Raw genomic sequence first — 18,352 nt, 5'->3', positions numbered from 1 at the left:
AAATACCTGCCTGTATTTACAGCTGTAAATAAATTTCACTGTTGACTGTTCCTAACTGTATCCCACCTCAGCACAAGTGTTTTGGGTTGCACCTAATTTTACAGTATGTGCACTTAGGTGTACTTACAGTGTACTTACCTAAGAAAGTACTGGGTAATATAAGGTAACTACTGTACATGGGTTCAGGTTGGGGTTAGGTTCAGGGTTAGTACCTAGTTATTACCCTGTTATTTTAATTACTAATTAGTAGCCTACATGTACATGGGGAACAGGACTGTTTTGCAAAACCATATGGGTCCCACTTTATATTAAGTGGCTTTAAGTATGTACTTACATTGAAATGAATCATTTGTACATTGTACTTATTGTGTAACTACATGTTTTTACATTGTACTTACATTTTAAAAATTCCTGCATGTAATTATAGCTGTAATTAATTTATGTAATTACATTTGTAATTACACATTTGACCCTTCCCTTACACCTTAAACCTTACCCGTATCACACCTATAGCAGCAAAAGTGTTTTTTACAATACAACATGAACACAATAAGTACATTGTACTTATTTTTTTATGTAAGTACATAGTACTTAACGCCACTTAATATAAAGTGGGACCACAATATGAACACAATAACACTGTACCTATTTTTTGATGTAAGTACATCAAAGGACATCTACTATAAAGTGTGAACAAATGTCCATTTTCTTTTTCTGTACTACAGTATTGACTTTTCCTTGTAGAATTTTAGCTACTGTTAAAATCTGAATCTAAAAGCTCAGCGATACACAAGAACATTCAGCTAGACAAAACTGACATTCTTGTATAGTGTAGAAAACAGACAGCACAGTACCAATTAAAAAGTAGAAAACATGAAATTTGATTATAACAAATATTTCCATGGTGAAAAAACATCTAAACATTTTGACCAGTGTGGCTCACACAGTGACAAAAACACTTTTTATTTCCGTGGCTTTGGCCAGTTTACTAACACAATTACTAGTTTTTGTGACAAGTGAGCTTAGAGAATGTTAAGAAAAATGTGCCCAACTGATTAAGATAAACTGTAAATTTAGCCTAAAAGACATGTTTGACAATAGACTGCCTGGCCAAAAATTGGATTTAAATAGGTAAATGCTTAAGAGTCTATGATTGGAAGAGGTGCATCAATGTTTGGTCAAGATCTTGTATTGACAATGCAAGAGTCCAGCACTCTGTAAAGTCTCCTCCAGCACATCCCAAAGACTTTCAGTGAGTTTAAGGTCTGGATTCATGTGTGCCAATTCATGTGTGAAAATGATTCTTCATGCTCCCTCCCAACCATTCTTTCACAATTTGAGCTTGATGAATCTTGGCATTGTCATCCTGGAATATGGACAATTGGCCATGATGTGTCTTACTACATGTTTGTTTAAGAAATGAAAAGCTATTAGGGTTAGAAGAACTGCTGCCAAACACATAACAAATGCTACAAAAATAATAATTACTGCAATAATGATCCAATCACAGACTCTTAAGCATTTCCCTATTTAAATTGGGTAGTGTAGTGTATGTTCCTGGTGAGGGCAAAAGAGAGTTGTGACAGGCAGCGTAAAACTCAGATCTGAAATAAATAATCATATATTGAAAGGAAGGATGAAGAACAGACAGAAAGAAAGATAGATAGATAGATAGATAGATAGATAGATAGATAGATAGATAGATAGATAGATAGATAGATAGATAGATAGATAGATAGATAGATAGATAGATAGATAGATAGATAGATAGATAGATAGATAGATAGATAGATAGATAGATAGCATAAAGAACATGAACCAATCCGCAGTCTCCCTTAATGCCTGTGATTCTTTGTTTTCTGGTTTCTTTCATCTTCTCCATTATCGTTCAATTGGAGGGAATAGGGGTGTCAGGAGGATCACAGCACACCGTCAATGCCAGAGTCCCAGAGAGGAGGAGGATGGGGAGGAGGAGGAGGGTTGTCCCATCCGCTGGTGATGGGTGACCACTTGCAATAGGATAGGAGGGGTTTACGGAAAGGTCTGTTTTATTTGCTCTCACGCCGTTTGTATTCGTTCATCGGCGACTATCACCTCGAAACGACTGCGCATGCATATAAGGTAAGTTTGCACGGGTCTCGCGGGCTATTGTTCGTTGCATACAACCGTGCACTAGTTCGTGCACTTCATTGACAAAGGAGAACATTACATTGTCGCTTTCTAAGCATTTTGACTTACGACTTGAATCGCCTCGCGATCATCGTGACTGTGTAGGCGATGTAAGTTGCTAGTTGCATCCGTTAACGTGACATCATTCGTTCATGTATGCAAGAGTGATCTGTTAAAGTGCCGATACAATTCTATTAAATGACGAAATATCTGGGCTATATGAAAATCCCAGGCCATTTGAAGTTCATCTCGTTTGGTCTAATGAAGACGACCCGTTCAAACGGTGCACAAGGCACGCGCAGGTTGTCAGTGAATCGTGAAGGTGTTTTGGGAGATGTCATGTTATTGAATATTTTTAACTGACATACGGTTGTTTTATCTTTAAAACAACGCTTTTTAATGTTTAGGACCACCGATTTGTGAATTGTATTAATTAACTCGATGAACTTTATTGCCAGATACCCTTTTCACTGTTTGTTCTGGGAAAAGTGTGATCATCATCCAATCTCATGAATATTAATTGACGTTATACAAATTTCATGGACATGCTATCAGACTAATATAACTGCGTTGCTGTGTTGAATATATGCACAATAAGTCAACGTGGTTCTTTCATTCATTCCTTCTATCATCTGCCTTAAATCCAATGATCAGCCTATTGTATTCACACTTATGGAGGAATATGGAATATTGTTCTTAAAGTTGTGTATACCACTTTACTTATTACATATGCATTTGAAGAATTAACTTTTTCATTTAGTTTGGCATATAGAGACGACTTGATTTATCGACTCCACTTGGACTTTAATGTTCAATTTCAAACTATTATAGCCTATTAAAAATAGCCTTTCTGTGTGACGGCTTGCCCAATGGAAAATTCAGTGATGTAGGATGTAGGGAATGTAGCCTTGAATAATAATTCCTGTTTACTCTTGGAATTTTCTATTGACTTTTTTTGTGTGTGCAGGAAATAGATGTAGCTAGTATTCGCTGCCACCTTGAAACCTAATAGGACAAATAAAAATGTATCTCACACCACGCTATCCTCTCCCCACCAACCCCATGCAGCTCCCATCCTCATTTCCTCCAGCTCTGTCTCTCCGTCTCTTACCCTGACATACATATTGTACATGGTTCAATACTGTATTCTGCCATTCATTAGAAGTATTGGACATCATTACATGTACTGTATACTGGATCTGTTAGACATCATACCAATTAAAAAAGAACAGCTCATAGATGCAAACAAAAATAACAGCCCTTTGGTTCCCCAAGTCCTCTGAAGATGTTAGTTTATTGTTCAACAATAAAACCTAAAAACAACATTCCTTGAAAATCAGATATTGGTCCCATCTATAACCAAAACAATAACCAAATGGGAAGCGTTAAGGGAACCGCTCAAATGCCTGTGTTATATCGCTATTTTGTTTTCAGGCAAGATTGATGAAAACTCAAATTTTAGTCCTCAAAATGTCCTGGGAATGTTAGTTTATGATCCTAAAAAGCCCAGAAAGAATGTTAGATATTGGTTTCACCCCAAAAAATAACCAAATGGGAACCGTACATTAATTGGGAACAGCTCATATTGTTTTATATTTTGTTTTCAGGTAAGATCGATGTAAACACAACAAACTTTGGCCCCCGAAATGATCTGGAAGTGTTAGTTTAAGGTTCTAAAAAACCTAAAAAGAACATTCTTAGAACGTTAGATATTTGGTCCACCCAAAAAATAACCAAATGGAACCTTATAGTAATGTTAGGGGAACAGCTCATATGCCCTTGTATATTGTATATTTTGTTTGCAGGCTAGATCGATGCAAAAACAACTAACAAATGTTGGTCCCCTAAACGTTCTCGGAATGTTAGTTTATAGTTTTAAAAAAACTAAGAATGTTCTTAGAATGTTAGATAAAAATAAAAAAAATAGTGCAATACAAAAACATCAGGAGAACAGCTCATGTTGTATATTTTATTTTCAGGCAAGATCAATGAAAACACAAGTAACATATTTTGGTCCCCAAAATGTTATATGAACGTTAGTTTAAAAACCTAAAAAGAATGTTCTTAAAATGTTAGATATTGGTTCCACTCCAAAATAAATAACCAAATGGAAACCGTACACTAACATTAGTGAAATGTTCCATGGAAAGTGTTCTTTTGGCCCCCTTGAGGTGAATAAAAAAAAGAAGAAGAAAAAAAACATCCATCCCAATCAAATAATAGTTGCAGGTTTTAACTGGGACGTGTTTTTGAGATCTAATTGTCTGAAGTTTATGTATAAACATCGGGCAGTGCATTTATCTGAAATGACCTTTTGAGCCATCATTCCCCAATTTGTTTTGCTTGGTGTTACATGATGGACTGTCTGTTTCTTACATGTAATTATGTAATTCTTACATAACTGCCGAATCAATAGACAATGACATGGTACAAATCAAATTTATTAATGTAGATAGAGAAACAAAGAGTTGGCAAACCCAGAGGTTGTATGTTTTGTAATGAGTTGTTGCAGTGTGCCAGTGAATTGTATAGTTCACATTGACAGTGATGTTAAATAATTATACTGAGCATTGTGAGTACATTAATGAGTACGCATCGCATAGCGTGACTGACATTGTGTTGTCCTGAGATTGTTTACAGCACAGAGCCAATGATTGTCCTGCAGGCCAGTGAGAGACATAAGCTAATCTGTTTGTGATTGCCTTTGCCCACAGGATATTACAGTTAGTCAGGGGCTTCAACAGGGGGTCCATGTTGGGATTGTAAATAAATCTCAAACAAAATTTTGTGGAGGGGCTTGGGTGTACAATAAAAGTTGCTGAAAGTTAAGCTTTGCTATCACAGGGGGAAAATACATTTTAAAAATGAAATATATTAAATAGAAAACAGTTATTTTAAATTGTAACAATATTCACAATATTAATGTTTGTACTGTTTTTGATTTAAACAAAAAAGCATGGCTTTTTTCAAAAACATAAAACATTGATATCAACCCCAAACATTTTTAAACAGTAGTGTAAATTCACACGTTTATGGTTCTGAGTGTGTGTACATAAAAAAAAACATTATTTTAATTATTTAATATTATTTCTATCCACCAAGATTATGTCCTTGCACCCGACCCCCAATCCCCCCAAAAATTGGGATTAATGTTTTTTGTTTTCAGGTCAGGAATCACAAAGCTTGTGAAGCTTGATAACAATAATAGAAATGCTGCTTAACAGTTACAGTACATTACTGTCCAAAAGGTTGGTGTCAGTAAGATTTTGAAATATTTTTGTAAGTATTTTATGTCCACCAGGGATGCGTTTATTTGATACAGTAAAAAATAAAGTACAACAGACATAGTGTGAAATATTATCATTTATATTAAATGTTTTCTATTATTCCTGTGATTCAAATCTGAATTTCCAGCATCATTACTCCAGTCGTCATTGTCACATGATCCTTCAGAAATCATTCTAATATGGTGATTTGCTTCTCAAGAAACATTTGTTATTATTATCAGTTGAAAACATTTGCGCTGCTTAATATTTTTGTGGAAACAGGGATACATTTTTCAGGATTATTTGAAGTATAGAAATTTTTGCATCACTTGAAATAGAAATAGAAAAAATAGATTTTTTTTGTAACATTATAAATGTCTTCGCTGCCATTTTGAACAATTGAATGCATACTTGCTGAATAAAAGTATATTAATTAAAGGACAAAATAAATAAATGAAAAAAAAAAAAAAACAGATAACAGGTTTACGTAAAATAGTCTTAATTGTTGATCACTTTATTGTGTCTCGTCTGCACATAATGTTAGTCTATTTTTCCAAAAATATAAAACGATTTTTATTCAGCTCCCAAATTGTTGAGCTAAAATAGCAATCTCTTGATGTATAGACATCTTTGTTAAATAATGTGAGGAAGTTGGGCAGTGACACCATAGTTTTTACTATGGGTGCAATAGATTGATTTTACTGGTTAATTGGACCAGATTGAACCGATATCGATACCGATGACTTCGAAACCGGTTCCTGAACGATATTTTTTTCGACACCAGTTTTGTGAAATGTAATAAATACAATAGTTACGATAACAAACCTGTGCCTCGTTGTTGTTATTACATCCAGTTTCATCCTGGAATCGATTTAACGGGCTAATAGTTTGCTCCATGTTGGATGTGGAAATCATTGAGTAATTCATGGTGTAATAAAGAGTGTTGGCTTCTTAATTGTTCTCTTAAGTCTTGACGTCATTACATTTTATACAAGGTTAAGATGGCCACGTTGCTATAGTTACAGGGGTCACCGTCACGCTATGTGGCGAACCAGTAGTGTTGTTTTGCAATGATGTTTTCAGGGTTCAGTGTAACTCGCATTCCATTAGGAATGGAGTCGGTTGTATTGTCAGTGTCACACTCATTTAATGCAGGTAATTGTTTTGGAAATTAAAAACCCTGCTTCTCAGAGCTTGTCTTGAATTAAAATGGTTGGCAGAAGAAAAAAAAAATAGATTCAACTGAAGAAGTAACAAATCTCTGAGACTGTACATCTGTAAATATTTTGCTCTCCTCCATACATAAATATTAATTCCAGGACACATTATTTTATCGACCAAGTAAACATAACCCGTGCTTCAATTCAGATCAGTGGTGGGACAGGAGGTGGATATAAACAAGCGCTGGTTCTGGTAAAAATATTGTGGAGCTGGTGAGCACCATGGAGTCTTTGTTTCAGCTCAGATAACATATTGCGCCTGACTCAATACACAATACACGTCTGTATTGTGGATACAGAACACAAAATGTGAACTTTTGGTGTCCACAGTCCAGCTATGGATTTTCTGAGACAAGGCAACTGTACTGTTTAAAGTGAAATCAAAACTTGACAAACTACATGGTGTGTTAGCAATACTGGCTAACATGACCAGTTTTGATGGCTTTATATTAAATGTTATATTCAGTATAGGTGGTGGCTGGAGAAATTAAAATGTAAAATATAGATAATCACATCCCAGCTTACCTGTTCCTTTCCCTTTATGATTACACAGTTCATACCTGCTTTTTATAAACTATGTAAAATAAATTTCCACCTAATTGAATCCATCACCCTATGTTCTGTTGTAATTCAGCAACTAATCTTTTATCTTATGAAAATCTGTCCAACAAATTGAGTACCACCACTAAATTAGAAACTGAAAAATAAGAAAGTGTGGAGTAGAAATGTAAATTGGCTAATCAAGGTTTTGCACAAGAGGCCAGGCAATCATTATTCACCTATAAAAACGGCATGCAAGTGAGATAGAATCCATCAAGACCTCATTACTTATATCCCCGACCAAAAACTTCAAGTAGGCTACTTTATTTGGGTTGGAAAAGGCAAATAAAAGGCAAACAGTATATTGTTGATGATTTAGGCCATCTGTCTGTATTATGAAACCCTGCATTTTATTGAAGGTAATGATGCACATGATAATTTAGAAAAAACGAGTCAATTTACTCGTGAAAGGGTTGGTTGACCACTCAATTTAATGTAATACTGTATAGTGTAACTAGCTGGGGATCAAACCAGAGGCTCTCAAGCAAACGTCCAAAGGGGTCTCAAGATATAAAACAAAAATTAAAATAATAACTAACTAAAAATCAATAACAACCATTGAAGAACCAGGGTTCCTATGGTCTTGCAAATCCTGGATAATTTTATGTTTAAAAGTTTAATTTTAAAAGTGTGATTTGGAAAAGTTATGTAATTGTTAAAATCCTAAAACTCCATTGGCGTGTCCATCATAAATAGTATACACATTCACAATTTCCTAGTAATGCCGAGCTCAAAGATTTAAAATTACAAAAATTTAAATATTGGTCACACTTTAGTTTAAGGATCCAGTTCTCACTATTAACTAAGTATGATTTTTGCCTCAGTAAACTCCTTAATAGTTAGTAAGGTAGTTGTTAAGTTTAAGTATTAGGTATTAATTATTAAGGGATGCATAATATGGTCATGCAGAATAAGGCATTAATATGTGATTTATATGTAATAAACAGCCAATATCCTAGTAATATGCATGCTAATAAAAAACTAGTTAATATAGTGAGAATTGTACCCTAAACTAAAGTGTGACCAAAATATTTTATTAAAATTATTTTTTAAAAGGTTGAGAACCACTGCCTTAGACACTTACAAATAAACAACACTGACTGTCAGTCTGTCTATTAGGCCTAATGGTTGGAATTTTTCAGTGAGTCCTTCTTATATTGTTACATCAGTAGGTGTCTTTATGAGTGAGCCATTGAATCATTCATTCAACCAATTCATTAAAAAATACTGATTCATTCCCGAAAATAAACTTTGGTGAAGTAGTTATTGAATCATTCACTTGATTTTTACACTGTAAAAAAAGAAAAGTTGACTTAACTTAAAATTATAAGGCAACTTGCTGCACAGATTTTTTGAGTTGACTCAACTAATAGAGTTTACTCAACTGGAGATGTTATAGTTGAGTCAACTCAACTATAGAGATGTTTTAGTTGAGTCAACTCAAAAACATCTGTGCAGCAAGTTGCCTTAGAATTTTAAGTTAAGTCAACTTTTCTTTTTTGACCTGGTGTCACGGTTCTGTTGCAGCTTCGTTTGGAGCTGTTTTAGTTAGCGGAGCAAAAACAGATGAAGTACTGTAACTAGCAATTGTGTGTCTAAAAGTAAGTTACAGAATATTAACTTCATGTTTAATGAACTGTTGTATAAAAGCATTATCAGTCAGCACAATCATGCTGCCTTCTTGTTACTCCAATGACCCAAGGTGTCATTGCTAATTATAACTATGCTTTCGAATTATTAACGGAGGCTCTGACTCATCTATTGAACGAGCACAACACACAAGAGATTCTTTGTCACTTACACTCCTTTGTTATTCCTTGTTTATTTAATACTTGCAGGAGTGTGTTATGGCTGTATATCAGCTGTGCTTTTGCTCATGTGATTTTGCTTTAAAAAGACTTATCTTAGTAGGAGTAGCTTTAATCCTATCATCTTGCCTTGTTACCTGCAGTCATAAATCAGTATGGTTGCAGCCCAAAATAGATCAAGTCAAGGTCAGGTAAGTTTTTTGAACATTCAAGCAAGTATTTCCATGCCATAGTTGGTTAAAAGAAATGATGCTTGGAAAAAGGTTCATGTTTAAGCTGGACAGGGATCTCAAAGGCAGGGGACAGAGCCATCTGGTGTGGCTCAGGAACACAAAGTCATACAGTGTTCCAGTCAGACTTCTGATCTCAGTGCCAATTATGAGACATTGTTATGGCAGCGTTTGAAGACTGTGATTCACTGTCATTATCTGACTAACCTAAACTTCTGCTACAAGGATAGGCAGATATTATTAACAAACTACTGTATATGCAACGATTGCAAGTAACCCAATATTAGTGTAACAATTTTTCTCAACCATATTAGTCTATTTTTTCTTGTTCTATTTATATTATAAAAGCAAACCAAAATAAGATAATTGAGAAGTGATTGTATAAACATGTCCCACATGGCACCCTAAACACTCGCGGTCTTCCTACGAGTCCGCACTTTCGTGACGTAGCGCCGCTTTGACCATCGGGAAGAAGTCTGCTTAGGAGCTCGCATCAGTGTGGGCTCAGCAAAAGCGCGCATTGAGGGCGCATAGGGGGCGCTCTCGAGCACCTTTTAGGTGTCCCCTGTCCCAAATGGCACACTTTATATGCACTTTTGGTCATGTGGACTTACAATGGCTGCCGCGTGCGCTTGTCCGTTAAGTCCATTAGACTGTAGGGTGTCCCATGTGTCATTTTAGGTTTCAGAAAAGCCATTGTAAGTCCACAAATCGAAAGTGCATATGAAGTGTGCCATTTGGAACAGGGCCGTAGTCTACCTAGAGCCAGCATTTGTGGAGTCCGTGGGCTTTGATAAATCACAGAAAGATCAAAAGGATGCTTATGAGCCAAAAGGGACACCCTACGGTCTCATGGACTCAATGGAAACATGTAAATGTTATTGCAAGAGCACATGTTCAGATTAGGTGCACAGAGAAAAATGTATACATATATAAATATAGGGACCATGACCATAATGGGACCATGTTTTCCATCATACCTGAAATTAAGTTAGCTAAATTAAACTAGCTAAATTAACTAACTAGTCATCTTTATAATATCCTAGCTGGATTGCTTAAAGTTGTTTATGGTTAACTAGCTTGCTAAGATCAGGGAAAGTTACCAGACATTAGACATCTGCTGGGCCTAGTTTCTCCAAAATAAAAAAATATAGAAATGCTTGCATCATTATGAAATTTTATTTGCAATGTTTTGATCAATCGACCTTCCTCAGACTTACAACACACACATGAATTAAAAATAACATTTCTAAAAAAAAATTTATTTATATTGGACTTTTCTCTGATGCACATCTATATTTACTGTTTTGGCACAGCTGTTCAAAAGATATATGATCAGATTTTGGTTATCGAATTGGATAAAGTCTTGAAAATTGGTTGTAAAAAAAAAAGCATTCAGGTTTCTGAAATTGGATCATGCAAGTCTTGTTTTTGATCGAGTTCAAACCATCGGTATCTGTTGTGTCTAAGAAATCGTCTGATCCTTGTTAGCAAAACGTGGGATATTCAAATCCAGATTATATTGATCCAGATTAAACTTTTTGAACAACTGGGCCCGGAAAATGCAATATATAGGGTATTTGCTCATGTGCAAATCGGTTGTAAAATGGTGCTTGGCGGGTAGTCCATTTACTTTTCATCTGTAATGACATCATTTAACACCCAATGTGCGATTTTCAATATGTTGTCAGATAACGGTTACTGACATTAATTAGAAGCTTTTTTTAAACAAAATTTATCAATACATGGGTCTGCTTGCCTTTGTGCAACAGTAAAGAGCCTAAAATAGAATAAACACCCATTATAATCAGCAAAGCTTTCTACACTCAGTTCTGTTGATTATAATGGGTGTCATTATCCTATTTCTCTGAGCAATCCAGTGCTGTTTCATCAAGCTGCTGTCTTGCAGTATAGATATGGTTCAGACTGTAACGAGCTCTAAAGAACTGTCCACCAATGTAAGAGTGACAAGCAATTTATCGAAACATGAGGACAGGTGCTATCATGTGCAAACAAACAAGAATAAGTTTGGTGTCAGTCACTGTACAAATATTGAACACCCAAAATGTTATTTTATTATTAAAAATATATAAAATATATTTATTTTGAGTTTGTTTTTTGTATTTCAGTAAACGAATCTAAACAAACCTACAATGTACAATGAAACTGTGTGCTATTTTGTATTTTTGAATGAAGTCAATGTGAAATACAGTATCATATTTTAGAACTATTCTTGTGAGATAGTACGCCCTTATGTTTATAATTTGATGACAATAGTGACTTTTAATTTGTAAATTGGCTTAGTGGAGGGTTTGATGAAGAATTATGCAAATGATTTATTTCTTTTGTCTTCTGGCTACAGTTCACAGCAGAAGTCCATTTGTATGCCGGCGGAGAGTCCCAGGAGACAAAAGAACCTTCTGAGCTGTAGCTGTCGGCTGAGAACATGAGGAAGAGCCGGAGTGTTTTGGCAGTGACACCTACTGATGTGAGACATTTTACTTTTGCGCTTAAACATGAATAGAAGATGATGCTACGCAGTGCTTTTTCTGTCTTCTTCACTCCAACACACACAGAGGCAAATGCTATTTAGACGTCTAGCAAAATCACTTGTTGGTTTTTGCCCTTTGTTAACTTATACACGTACAGTATGTTACATGAAGAGATACAGACAGGTTTTCTGTGCACTAACATGTTATGCTCTTCGATTTCAAGAGAAAGAACTAAAACAATCAACAAGCTCTAGGCAAGCATGACCACAAGAACATAAACAACCAATTAAGTACACACACACACACACACACCCACACACGCATACACATATTATTAATAGCTATTTATGAGGGACATGGAAAGAGATGGCAGGCACCATAAAACCTTAACAGAGAAGGACAGAACAGAGATGAAAAAAAGCAGTCATTTGTGTTATTCATGTTTTTAATTACCTGAACTCTGCTGGTTAGGCTTATCGTTTTACAGTCTTTTAATTCTAATTTACATCAATTATATTATTTACACTCTGTTTAAAGGAGGTGTTTCTTCCCCTTAGTATTTCATCTACATTTATGGTTAGGCAAAGTCATCGTAGAGACAAAGAAACTGAATTCACTACCCATTTTACTTCCAAAATGTCGGCGGAACTTTTTTCTTTTGTCCTTCAGGAATTGATTAGATTAGGAAAAGAGCTCCCAGTAACGTTAATAGAATGTTTGTTCATCTGGTCTTTAATAATGTTCTTAAAACATTAGCACAAAAACATTATTTATACATCGTTCATGGAACGTTTTTTCAAAGTCCCCCTGTAGTCAATAATTTTATCTCGTAAAACTCATCTTTGATCACCAAAATGACATATTTAAGCGTTTTTTCCTTGAAAAAATTTCTTCATGCCTTAAAATAGCTTGATTGTAGCTCTGCACCCTCGCCTCATTTGGTATACGCGGTTCTATGAATATGCAAATTAGACCCGCCTCCACTTACCCAGAGATCCACTCGTTGATGGTCACACATTGATGTGATTGGTTACAAGGTATGTGACGTCAGAAACACCAGCGATTTCAAACAGTGTTTTTGAGACTGTCTTTGGTTCACTGCAGTTTTAAGGAGAAAATACTCAGCCATGGTGCTGACTTATGAATTTGCACATGGTTTGTCTCAAACCATATTAAAAACACCACATAGGCATATAAACAACATTAAAAACTTGATTTTCACCACAGGGGGACTTTAAACGTTTTAGTTGAATGTTCGTCTAGCATTTTTTAAACGTTACTACTTGTTTCAGAATGTTCAGAGAACATTCATAAGTAATGTTCCCATAATGTCTGCAAAATGATTAAATGGAATTTTACCTTAATGCTCTCATAACCAAGAAAACATTCGGAAATAGAATTTTCATCAATTAAAGGGAACATTAGCAAAACGTTTAAAAGAACATGGGTTTCTATGACAGTTATTCAGGTTGGAGTGGAGGACTTGAGTGATTTTGGTAGATTGCAAAGACAATTTTTTTTCTTTGGAAAAATGTGCAATAATAACTTGTTCACAATAGGACCCAATACGTTTTTCGAGTAAATTTGGTCAAAAGTGATTTCATGTTGACTTTATTATGCAGAGGCAACTGTATTGATTCCTCAGAATGTTAAAACTGTCACTCAGTGATGCTTTCAAGACATTGCTCTGTTTATTTAAATAACCTAGAGCTTCTGGCTCAACCCATGGCATGTCTTTGAAACAGAACAACCGGTTTGTCTGAAAAATGATTGATGTGACTGTAGGTTTAGTGGAAGCAGCACTGAAAGTGTTTGGGTAAACGGTTATTTATTCTCCATCTGGTGTAGCATTAATCACAGAAATGACATACATGACCTTTAAAAAAAGATGTACTCAGTATTAACATTGTTCATTTGAGGTAGCTTTCAGCAAAGCCTTTTGGAGATGGAGAATTCATGAACATTCACAATGTTCTGGATTAGGTTACTGTATTTAGAGGAACAGTACCTTCACTTGTTTGCAAGTATGTGCACAATAAAGGGAAGTAATGAGGCTGATATTGATTGTTGGAAAAGGCTATTCTCACCCTTTTTCGCCATCACTCAATGAAAGCTTGACCCTCACCTCTCCTGCCTATGATTAACATCCACATCTTCATTGAAATCCTTCTCTAGAACAAGTGCATCTGATTAGAGTGGAGGCTGAGTTTGAGCTTTTCTGCCACTCAGATGTAGAAAGATTGCAATTTTTTTTTAAACATACACACAATTCATACTGCGTTTATAGGACTTTATACAATCGTTCCAGGGCAACCATGAGGCTTTCTAATGTACCGCCTGTATGATGGTGGTTATCAGTACAATAAGGAAAAAAGCTAATTTGGGAAGTTCCAGTTGAGCTTATTGAAGTATAGAGTATATAAGTCAAGTCAACTCACATTTATTTGTATAGCGCTTTATACAATAGAATTGGTTTCAAAGCAGTTTCACAGTAATAAACAGGGGGAAAAAGTGTTAATGTTGCAAAATTCATCATGAAACAAATTCAATTTCAGCTGTAAAGCAGCTTTGCCGAAGACAATAGTGTCATTATTCAGCTCATTTTAGTTCAGTGTTGATTCAGTTCCGTTCAATAACAGTGAACAGTGAATAATCAGTTATGAAATTATTAACATTAAAATTATATCACTTAATGAAATATAAAGTTATAACTTGTAAAATATACAGGTACCGTATATAGGTACCATCCTGTAAAATCTGAAACATCGTCAACAAAAAAAAACTGCCAGTTTTTTTACTGTAAATTTAACGGGACATTTTTACAGTGTACAATAAACAGGGATCTAAATATTATTTCACCGTATTATTTGTTAACTGCAACAGTGGACATTTTCACAGCTGGACAAACAGGTCGCATGTCTGCCGCGAGCTGTATTTGTCCAATCAATGATATTGACATTTTAAATATGCAAAAATAGGACAGAAGTCCAGTGGACGATGAGAAATCATTTTAAGTGTGTTAAGCCAATGTGATACTCATATTACGAGATAGAGCTCAGATTCCCTTTTTTGATTGAAATGAACCACTAATAATAATAATATGAGCTACTTACGAAATTTGTATTTCAAAGAGCACACAATTATTTGTCAATTTCTCACTTGACACATATTGAACCATTAGTAGTCTGGTTTTACAGTTCTGTGAATGTGAGGCAGAAGGGTGTGCGCTGTGACTCTCACATGACCGCAGGAAGAGGACATGCTGCCCATCTGTTTCTCTAAGCTACAGAAGAGAGTCTGTTCTGTCTCTAAGGGATTTATTGACTTGTGCATTTACTGTTTTCCCAAACTGCAGGGCATAAAGTAACACCATTATTCCACTCTTAATGGGCAGCCACATTTTTTCCACTTTAAATACTTGAAGTGGATTTTGTGAAGCCCAAAGGAAGCCAAGCATTGGTTTTCTCCAGTTGTATCCAAACCCAAGACTCTATCCTCCCCTCTTGAAACACTGGCTGTGCGTGTTTACTGACAAGCCTTGTTGCTTAACCCTCAATTAAACTCATTATTAAAGGAGTCAGAGTGGTTGCCAAGGTAACTGATCCTCCCAGCGATCGTCCGGTCTCTGGACATAATGTTCATATATCTATTTTTCTTTTATGTATTTGTTTACTTATTTATTAGATCAATGCCTATGGGCAGTGTTTACCCTTCACCATGTTCCTCTCAATTTAACCAATGGAAATTTCTCATTTTCTCTCTCGTCCTCAATGTTGCTCTCATTCACTCCAGAGCGTAGAAGCCTTCAGGGCTTTAATGCTGTCTGAACTGAGGCGGCATCACTTGTATTGCATTGGCTCCACTGTTTGTAACATCTGTAAAGCATGCCATGATTATTAGATGATACTTCATACACTTCTCATGGGAGTCCCCTTTCCTTTCAATTAATTTCCCCTCCATTAATTGGGCCTTCTCATTTATATAAAGTCATTTTTTCCATGGCCTTCCAATGTTTGTGTATTTTTTAATGCTTAAAGCTGCAGTCTGTAACCTTTTTGGGTTAAAAATGATCCAAAATAAATTTGAGCAAGTACATAACCAGCCAGTGTTCAAAACTATCTGCTTGCCTTAGCTCGATTCAAAATGGTAAGCTTGTAATAATGTTTTTAATTCCAGTGGTACTGGTGGATTTCCGTGGGAAATTCGAGCATGTCTTTGTGTCATTACGTCACATCTGCACACATAAAGAAAGTGTCTCCGCTAGTAGGCTATATTGCGTATGAGGATGTTGGAGGTGGAGATTTATAGCCTTTTCTCACAGCACTTGATATAATTAAACGTATCAATTTGATGGCGGATCTAGAAAGGTTCAAACGACAATCACCAGTGACAACTGGAGATTCACCCGTTGTAAAATGCAAAAGACTTAAACAGAGAAAAAAGAGACTGCAACCGGGCCCATGCGAAAACAAGGATAAATATCAGAAGGGCATTAAATGTAGTCACGCAATGCTGATGTTGTTAACATTAACAATTTGAAAACAAAGTATAATTTGCACGGTTTGACATGATATGATAAGCGATTGTTAGATTCAATCAACGCGATTTACTGCAATGCTTTTTTTTCCCTTAGTTGGTCAGAACAAAAGTGGATGTAACTTGTTCAGACGACATTTCCCGTTGAAAATTCTTATGTTGGTCATACTTCCAAAAAGTAGAATCTGTGATTCCGAATGACAGTATCCACACCGGCGCGACGACTGACAGCCGCACATTCTCCTCAAAACATTGGATTCATTCGCGCTGTGCCGTGCCGAGGCACAACCCACGTAAAGTTGATAATTCCGCAAATAATTGCAATTGCAGATTTCGAAAAGAGATGGCGATAAAGAGGAAAAACTACATACTGCAGCTTTAATTTCACAGTATAACATTGCTCAAGATAATATATAAATGTATATATATTCTATTTTAAGACCATTACATCTTTGGCTTTGTGGCATTATTTAGATGACAGTTCATGTAAATCATTACCATATTCTTATTGAATTCATGACAAGTATACTTTTGCTCAATTAAAAATTCTTAATTCATAATATAAATAATATGTAAGGATTATTCAATTCAATATTTTTGTATAGTAAAATTGTCAGTAACAATGCTTTTGTACAAAAAATAGTCAATACTAGGGATAGGTACAAATGTGTTTCACCACGGTCAGCAGCTGTGCATTGTTATGCAACATCAGCAGGTGAACGAATGAAGCCCTGTCACAAAGGGTCCCAAAGCCCCTCCCCCCCCAAGGGTCGTCCTCACACTGTAAACAATAGTCCAACTGTGGATGGCAGGTGGGGGTCTTGGAGGTGAACGAGGAGCTGGTGATGGACAGGGAGCTCAAGGAGCTCGTAGAGGGTGACACCAAGTAGGAGCCAACGGAGGGAGGACCTGGGGACAGACTGACGGAAGCAGAGCCGGAAGAGGAGACCCAGGTGGAACCAAAAGGACGACTGTCCTGGGTGACACATCAGGACTGGGAGTCCAAGGTAGAGGTAGAGACAGGGTCCTGAAAGACCGGGGTGAAAACGGAGGGAGCGAGGACAAAGGAGGAGGCGGAGGGAAGGAGGAGCCCGTAGGAATCGAAGGGGTGGAGGGCTGAGGCGCAGCCAGAGACCTGTAAGTCTGCGGCAGATCCAGGATGACGAAGGACCAAGGTGGAGCCCAAGGGATGACAGTGGAGCCGAGGGAGAGTAGAGCCAAGGTGGAGTCGACGAGCTGACAAGGTGGCGTCATGGGCCTGGAGGGAATCCACTTCACAAGGCTGAGCTGGTGGTGAAGAAGACGAGGCAGAGCTGGAGGAAGCCATCAGCCAGAGCAGAGGAGCTGAGTGATACCAGCGAAGCAGCCGAGTCCAGGCAAGTACATGGAGCCAGTGAGAGAATGGGAACAATCGGGTGGGAAGGATACCGGGTGGGAACATCCAGGTAATTCACAGAGACAGACTGAGGAGGAGAGAGTTCAGGGGTGGGGACTGGCTCTGTGGTCCACAAATCAAAAAGCCAGCGCTCCTCTTCTGGCTCTGGGGTGAACTGCTCTGTCAACACTGACTCCAAGACGAGCCTGGCGGCAAGCTCTAGCCTCAAGATGGCTCAGGCTCCAGGGTGGACATAATGGCTGGCTCTGGCTCCGTGGCTGGAGGGGGCTCTAGCGCAGGGTCCCTGGTGGGCTTGGGCTCTGGTTCCATGGCTGTGTCCATTGTCTGGTCTGTGGTAGATGTTTATTCTGCCGTTGTGGGACACTCCACTGAGATGATGAGTTATCCTGTTTGGAGCAGGCAGAGAGATGGCTGCTGGAGGTGGTACTGGTTCTGGGGAGTCAGAGCTGATGTTGTCTTCCTTGGCAACTCCCATGGTCAAGGAGGATCTGCACACCCACAAGGTGTTAACGATGAAGTCAATTATGGGGCTGTGACCCTTCTTCAACAGCAGCATTTTGCCTAAAATGTCATCCATCCCACTCCAGAATATGTATTTTAGGGCCTCATCATCCCAGCACGCCTCGTGGTACAGC

The 18,352-nt window shown here is 37.0% G+C and overlaps 1 protein-coding gene across 1 annotated transcript in view; it reads left to right on the top strand.

The window, feature by feature from the left end:
• Window positions 1-2,033: 2,033 nt before the first annotated feature.
• pde4bb (phosphodiesterase 4B, cAMP-specific b) overlaps window positions 2,034-18,352 on the top strand; it is a 67,655-nt gene continuing 51,336 nt past the window's right edge. The window contains exons 1-2 of the mRNA XM_081375471.1: window positions 2,034-2,121; window positions 11,656-11,781. Of these exons, the coding sequence (XP_081231597.1) occupies window positions 11,740-11,781 (42 nt within the window). The 5' untranslated portion in view covers window positions 2,034-2,121; window positions 11,656-11,739. The remainder of the gene's footprint in view (window positions 2,122-11,655; window positions 11,782-18,352) is intronic.

This window comes from Scardinius erythrophthalmus (assembly GCF_964197995.2).
Source record: "Scardinius erythrophthalmus genome assembly, chromosome: 9".
Lineage (NCBI taxonomy): Eukaryota > Metazoa > Chordata > Actinopteri > Cypriniformes > Leuciscidae > Scardinius > Scardinius erythrophthalmus.
This window is presented reverse-complemented; position numbering and strand designations above follow the sequence as displayed.